Raw genomic sequence first — 7,994 nt, 5'->3', positions numbered from 1 at the left:
CAGGCTACCTGTGTTATCCTACTTCTCGCCGTCATCACGATGCAGGATGCGAGGCAAGGCACTGCACTTGAGTGATCCCTCAACGGACCTCAAGGAAAGCATGTCCTATTGCATGCGGGTTTGACGTCCACGCCCCGCCCTACGAAAAAAGGCGTCGGCTGATATGGGACCAGGTCTAGGGAAGGGCCCTCCTTAGGACTGAACCATACATTGCAGCCACTTCTGCACAGTGGGATAGGACCTCTACTTTCGCCTGCATTGTTTTATAAAACAGAAGGGGGAACTGTGGTGAGCCGTTCTAATTAGACCGTGGCCGCCATTAGAAGATGGCGCCGGCTTCCACTGTGGCCTGTGATAAACAACTCCTAATATGGAGAATTGGCACGCAATCCCTTACCACCCTATGAGAAAGGTCCACGTGGCAGCTTAAGATTGGTATGCTGGAGGCTTTATTAGGCTGTGCTTGGGCGCTCGGCGACGGGTCACTAGAAGATGATACATGAATCAAGGCCTGAATAAACTGCTGAAAGAAGAATCCTGTGTCGTGTTTTCCCTTGCCGGCGAGGGGTCGTGGCAATGGGGGGGCAGTAAAAGAATGATGGTGGACCATATTTTTCTACTCTACTCTTAACCTTAGATTCTAAGTCAAGAGAAAAGCAAAGTGACTATGGAAGCACACACAAAGCCCTGTTGAAATGAATGGGAGGGAAACAGAAGTGTCTGTTATAGCAATGACTGCTGGGAGCTGGAGGTACTGAGCCATATTTGTTGCACTGAATGAACACTCTTTGGAAAGTCCAAATGAGCATATTCCACCATTCACAAAAGTCATAAGAAGAACGATAGATTCCATCCAATAACCATTTGTCAACTAGGCATATTAATCCTAGGAATCTAGTGTTAGAATCATGACTTTGGATAGAAGGCCTTATTTATAAGCTGAAAACTCTTTAGTTATATCTCACCAACTTATAAAAGCCTATGTACTTCCCAGGCAGGATCAAAAATTTCAGCTCAGGAGGAGAAAAAAAAATCTCCCATCTACCTAAGTGTATGAGATATTCAGATAAAGTAGTCAGTTTTTCTGAAGTTTCTGAGTTTGAGGAGGAATAACTTTTTCATCACTGATGAATTCATTTCCTTTCTCAAATTATTCAAAGTTCAAAAAAAGTAGGGAAAGAGCTTGCGTGGGCCACAACTAGAGAGAACAAGAACCAGTAGAAACCAATGTTTTCCATCATTATTTCTTCATTTTTAAATGAGTCACAAAATAGCCATAATTAACCCAAAATTTTTTCTGACATTTCTTGACATTCACACCTTTTCATAAAACTACAACTGTTTATACTGCTTCTTCCATTCATTTTAAACTCCTTTTACCAGGGATAATGAGTCTGACTGCTTGGCTCTCTCACACATATTAAACATTTTTAACATTAACATATTTTAATACAACTATTCTCATTACTTCTATTATGCATTTATTTTATTAACCAAGAATACTTTGAACTCTCTTCTAATGAGAAAACTCATTCTAGCACTTGGCTCACTCTCTCCTCTTTCCAATCCCACTTTTTTCTACAACTCTTGGCAGTCTGAAATTCCTCTTATAATTAATTTTCTTTCCCACCTTCCAATTTTCACAATATCATGTCTGGTTTACCAATTAATTTTACTTACAATCATTAACCTTGTCTTTTGTTTATGTTCTTAATCCTTTATCTTCTTTATCTATCCAAAGTGCTTTTGATCATTTTTCTAAGCCTGGGTTATGTCTTATAATGTATTTTGCAGCTTTAGAGTTTGGTGATAAATTAAGTTTCTCCATGTATTGAAATATCTTCCTTCAGCCTTCAAAGAAAAAAGCTTACTTTATTAGCTTAGCGTCTGTGGAGATTGCACCATTTATCTGAGTTTTATGTAAATTTTCCGCTCAATTCACATATACAAATGCTAAAGATAAGATTTAAGGTCATTCTAAGGCCACTTTGTAAAATTTTCTGTCTCTTTTTATCTTGTTTTGTCTTTTGGGTATAAAATCTTTGCCAATGGGTACATGAGGGAAGCAAAGGAGATTAGAGTAATTGGGTTGTTGTTTTGGTTTTATTGTGCTTATTTATTTGTTTGCCAGGATGGGTCAAAATAATAGTATGATATCATGGGAAAAACACACACACACACACACACACACACACACATACACACAAGACTTTGGAATCTGGCCAATTAGAGTTTCAATACTGCCATCTTTTACTTGTGTGATTGAGACAAGTTACTAAATGGAGCCTCATCTATATCTCACTGGGCATTTTGTTTGTGGGTTGGTGGTTATTTATGAAGCATAATGAAACTTTACTGAAAAAATTATCAGCCAAAGCAACAGAGTAAATTGCAGTTAAATGTAAGATATCAAGACATTCTTTATAACTTGATTGTTTGAAAAGTCATCAGTTTTTCACTGTTTTTATTTTTCCAAAGCAACTGGTACACAGCTGGATTGACAACCACATGAGTAGAACCCATTATCTACTTACATAACCTTAAATCCCTTAGGTAAGATATCTATGTCTCGATGTTTTAATGTACAAAAGTGAGATGATAAAAGTACTTCATGGAGTTGTAAAAGTAAATAAGTTTAATATAGTAAAGTACTTACAACTATGACTTTCATTTGGTGAGAACTACATGTTTTAAACCATTATTGCTATTATAGCTACATTTATTACTACTGATATTATCACACCATATATCTATTGATATTCGTGCTGACATTGTAGGAAAAATTCTGAACTCAGCAAATGCTTTGCACAAGAGTAGGTAATCAATAAATATCTCATTAAACTATTATCATTTTAATATGGCTCATTTTGGAAGGAATCTCTACAACCACACTTGTTTGTACTATTATTCCTCTTCTTGTTTTAGGTACATTGTTTTTTATACTGTTGTATAATCTACATAATTTATTAGCAGCTTCCACACCTTCAGAATCACACATTTGCTCAATCTGGGACATATTATTAACTGCAAACAGTTTACAAGTTTAGCCTATTCCTCAGTAACATCTTAACATTACTATCACCAAATCTCTTACTTCATCTGTAAGGGTAAAAGAAATTGAAGTTAAAGCGTAAAAGTTAAAGGGTAAAAGACCAGGTGTTGTAAAAGTTTCTAAGCTGCAAGGTCTGAGTTAAAATGTAAAGGAGGTATTGTTAGGTTTCTATGCTACCTGCAAAACCTGAAATTTCTGTAGCTGTTAAGACAATGCTTAGAACCGCCCAGTAAATATTTCCCCTGACTGCTTGGTTATTTAATAACTGAAGGGCTCTGTGTAACTGGTCACATAGTCCTCTAGGCCCTAAAACCAATCAGTTTGAATGTGTACCCCGTTTAGAAATGACCTATCACTCCAGCCTGACCTGTTCCCGCCAATGAATGAACTAATCATGTTTAGGAGTTGTTGTTCAATTTTCCCGCGCCTCATGATGATTTGTTCTGATGTATACAAAGCCCTCCACCCTCCCCAAAAAGTGTGCTTAAGCAGTGCTCAGCCCCTGCTCGGGGCTCTGGGCTGCTTTCCCTTCTTGAGTGGGCACGGAGCCCCAGCATGCTGGTTCAATAAATCCCCTTCTGCCAATTGCATGAGTGGTCACTTGGTGGTCTCTTTCTCCGACGTTTCGCGGGACCCTTACACATCCAGTTCTTTATAAATAATCCAAGATTTATTGTGATTATTTTCTCAGAGCCATTTTTCTCTTACATTTAGGAGAAACCGAGGATTAATAGAGAAATCCATACAAAAGGTGTACCACGGGGCCTGTTACATAGTAAATCATCTAATAAATATTAGTGTCACTATTATCAAATATTTTATATTAATTAGCTGATACAATCCTTCAGTAAATAATCTCATGAGAAAAAAATTCTTCAGGTCATAGGTGAAATAACTGATGCTCAGAAAAATAAAGAGATTGAAATCACAAGTTAACCATTAAGATAGAGAAAAAAGATTCACACTAGGGTCTATCTTATCCCAAAACACTCTTCTCCATTTCATTTGAGGGCCTTCGCCATTTCTCCTTTCATATTTTTCATGACAAGTTTGGGCTTATTTGCATTTATTTTTCAGTCTTTTGGTGGGAAGAATACTTCTCCAACTGATATAAGTATCCTGCCTGGCATCAATTGGGGGTCTCTCCAAATCTACTTGCATTTAGGATGATATCCTTTAAAGCTGGGCAAGACTAAGCAAAAATGGCCAAGGTGTGTTGTATATTATTCTACCTTACTCCTTTCAATAATTCTATGAAATAGGTGCTTTTATTAGTCTCCATTTGTAGCAGAACAAACTGTGGCTAAGATAAGCCGCACAGCTCACTGCATTGGGAATCCCCAGGAAAGGCCAGGTGCTTGCTCTTTCCCATAGAGCCACAACAGTGGACATTGCAGTTGAGATACCTGTGCCCCTCACTTTTTTTCAGCTTCCCTTCCCCTATTTTTCATGTCATTCTTGGTTTTACCAATCCATAATGGATTTTGCTTTTGCTCTGACATGTTTGCACTCAGAGACTGAGCTGCCTTGTAGAATCTGCTATTGTTCTACTGCCCTTTTGTTATTAGGAAACAAAAGAAAAAACACATCTAGAGTTGCACACACGTGTGCTTTTGCTCACTATCATGAAAGATGAACTATCCTTGTAGCACTAGCATATCATTACTTTGAAAAGAATGATCTGAAATCATCTGGTAGGTTAACATCTACTCAACCCGAGTGGTGGGCACAAGGGTGTCACACTATTTCTCAAACTTCTGTGTAAGTTTGAAATATCTCATATATTAAGCAAAAAATAATAATAAATAGAAAAGACTGTCATCTTAGAAAGCACTTTTAGAGTTACTGCTCACAGAATGAAAACACTTGTTATACATTGGAAAATAAACATAGCCACGTACTTACATGTATAATTATACCCATAGCAGATTAGTTATTATTGTTTTTCCTCCCTCTGATTGGGCACTGGATGATTTTGGCATAAGCTGTGCGGCTTAATCAAGGCTTTGAAAAGTCATCCTCTACAGTTAAAAGAATGGATGTAGAATGGGTGGAAAGGCATCACTTGAAGATGACCAGAGGGGCTAATTGACCGTATGTCAGGAGACCACACAGAGTGCATTTATCACCTTGAGAATAATAGTTTCTCCTTCTCAGGCTAAGACACACGTGTATCACCCTTCTGAGGGGGATTCCTCTTCTCAAGAGCAGACTTACTTTAACAAAGCTCACAAGACTGATAAATAAAATCAAAATGTCAACATTGTTTCACAATGAAAAATCTGTCATAGAAACAGCATATTGACTCCCTGTGGGGCAGCCTACATTGAAAATCAAACTATAATCACAAGTTTTCGTGACTAGCACAGAATGAGAAAAGAGAAGTGTTAGATAACTCTGCTGCATATTTAATAGTGTCAAGCTATATTGTCCAATGCATCCATCCATATATACAGGAAAAGACCCACCCATAGGAAAAAAATACTACGAAGTTCCTTGACCAAAACTCTCTCTTCTCTGGCCAGTGCCCAGGTTTGCCCACATGACTCTCATATTTTTGTTTTAATGGCCATCAAACCCCTCTTTGAATGGAGACTTTTTTTCATTAAATGCACTGACACACTCAACATTATAGCAGGTCTTGTAGGCCACGTATCACCTATAGAAGTGATTGATTCTGCCAGTTGCCCATGTTAGAGCTTTTAAAAGACTCAATGTAGAAACTTCATATTGAGACATAGATCACAAAATATTTATGAGAGGCCGTAATGTAATTCACAAAGTCATTCATTAATGTGTCCCAAGTTCCTAGAACAGTGCCAGTCACTTAGTAGACTCTTAATAAATACTTCTTATATAAATGAAGAAAACTCATTTAAAAGAAAAAGTAGTTCAGTATAAGCCTAATGAACCTAATGATCCTCACCATTCACTTTGTAAATATAATTATCCAGAGCCTGGGAACTTTATTCTAAATATACTTTTCCACATTCATCATGAATTACTGAGAAAAAAATCCCTCAAATGCCATTCATCAACTATCAGCCACTACTACCATTTCCATCACTAAATACTATCAAAAAGGGCCATTTTCATATTGTTCTTGAAACCAAATGGGCACCAAATGAACTATCAATTCTTGATAAAGAAGATATTTCATCATCTCACAAAGCCAATAAGCACACCAACCAGTCTTAGTGCAGAAGAGAAATAAGTGTGTAAACATTACAAAAATATGTATTTATGGAAACTTCTGTCACCTTGCTTTTAAAACAGGCCAACAAAGAAAGTTTATAGTAAGGTCATAAGGTCCTAGAAGGCGTGATCCCACTTATAGTCCTTAAGGTCAGACCTACCCTAGCATGTATATGCTGTGTGTTTTACTCACCGCATACTGGAACTTTTCATTATATTCACGGTCATTGGCTTTTACAATCCGTTCCACTTCTAAAGAGAAAGAAAAATCAGGTATGAAATCAAATTTTAAACCCTCAGCAATATATAACTCATTAAAATAAAATCTTTCAGGTTACTTTCTTGTCAACATTACAAGAATTCTTTTCTTTGAAATCGAAGGGCAATGGCCTTTTTCTAGCCTAAATATTGGAACCTGCATTGGAAAGTCTCAAAATGGAAAGCTGAAATGTTTCTCATTGTCTTTTTGATGCCCGACATAAAGCAAAACATTATGTGCCTCCAGTTCCTATGTCCTTTCCACTCCACAAAGACCATTTTCCTTAACTTCAGGTCATTATTAAAGGAGAAGGAGTCACTGAAAACCAAATGTACCTTGAGTTTTTTTTTTTTTTTTACAAAATATAATACAGCTAAATAGAAGCATACAGAAGTGAGACAGCAAAAATGTCATATAATTAAGAGACTGAGACCTTTAATTAGAAGTAACCAAAAAGTAAAATCTCTTCAGAAAGCAAATGCAATCACCAATACAAATAACAAAATAAAACAATAAGCTCAAAGATTATGATAGTGCACAAATAAAATTTTGTAAAGGGCAAAAAAAAAAAAAAAAAATAGTGCCCAGAAATACCAGCAGTGCATGTTTTATAGTGAAGGTAGCAAGTTCTTGTCTTGTGTTTACTTGGAGAGTTACTACCAGAGTTGAACAAAGGTTTCTGATAGAATAAACTTTGTTCTATCAGAAAAGAGTCAGTAAAATTCTCACCCATGCAAATGGTGGCCTCTCATGGTAAGTGACATAACCCACTCACCTGGGATTTCCTCAATCCCACAGTTCTTTAACTGAGTACAGGACAAGGTAAAAGGTATAGGTATAGGGGTAGAGAGAAGAGTTTATAGAAGGTACATACAATCACAGAGACAAAGAAGATCTGGAGGGTGGAAAGTAACTTGGAGGCACATGTCAGGGCTGAGGAAGGCAAACCAAGAGGACAGAGTAGAGCTGCAAGCAGAAGGAAAAAGAAAAAGATGAGCGAGATGAAGAGAGAAAGAAAGAAAACACTTAGACTTTAGCACCGCCCTCTGCATGCCAGACACCATGAATTGTAAGAACTAATTTTTCCAGGAATTCCAGGAAGAATCTAAATGTTTCTTTGGCTCCTGTGGCTCATCTTCCAAACCTGAAGGTCACCTCTCGAGCTTGCTCCTGACACATGACACCCTGTTTTCAAGGTGACACTTGGGTTTCTACCATCTGTGGGGTGTTTTGTTTGCTTGGCACCCACCTATGTGGTTTCCTTTTTGCCTATGAGTAGTCAGGCCCTGTTATTGTTCCTGTTTTCTAGTCTGACTCACCTAATTGCTGATAAGAACAATATTGGACTGAGGTCAACAGCTGACAACACCTGAGTGGGCCCACCCCTGATGTGGATGACTCTAAAATCCAGAACCCACCAGGAAGCAATCCCTCAACCAACCAACCAACCAAAAAAAAAAAAAAAAAAAAAAAAAAAAAAAAAAAAAA

At 37.4% G+C, this 7,994-nt stretch overlaps 1 protein-coding gene across 1 annotated transcript in view; it reads right to left on the bottom strand.

Moving 5' to 3' along the window:
- The window catches only part of Atp8b4 (ATPase phospholipid transporting 8B4 (putative)), a 242,420-nt gene that overhangs the window by 193,220 nt on the left and 41,206 nt on the right, over positions 1-7,994 (bottom strand). The window contains exon 3 of the mRNA XM_048793164.1: positions 6,441-6,499. Within this exon, the coding sequence (XP_048649121.1) occupies positions 6,441-6,499 (59 nt within the window). The remainder of the gene's footprint in view (positions 1-6,440; positions 6,500-7,994) is intronic.

The sequence above is a fragment of the Marmota marmota genome, unplaced genomic scaffold (assembly GCF_001458135.2).
Source record: "Marmota marmota marmota unplaced genomic scaffold, marMar, whole genome shotgun sequence".
Classification (NCBI taxonomy): Eukaryota; Metazoa; Chordata; class Mammalia; order Rodentia; family Sciuridae; genus Marmota; species Marmota marmota.
Note: the sequence above shows the minus strand (reverse complement) of the source record. Positions and strands in the feature narration are given on the sequence as shown.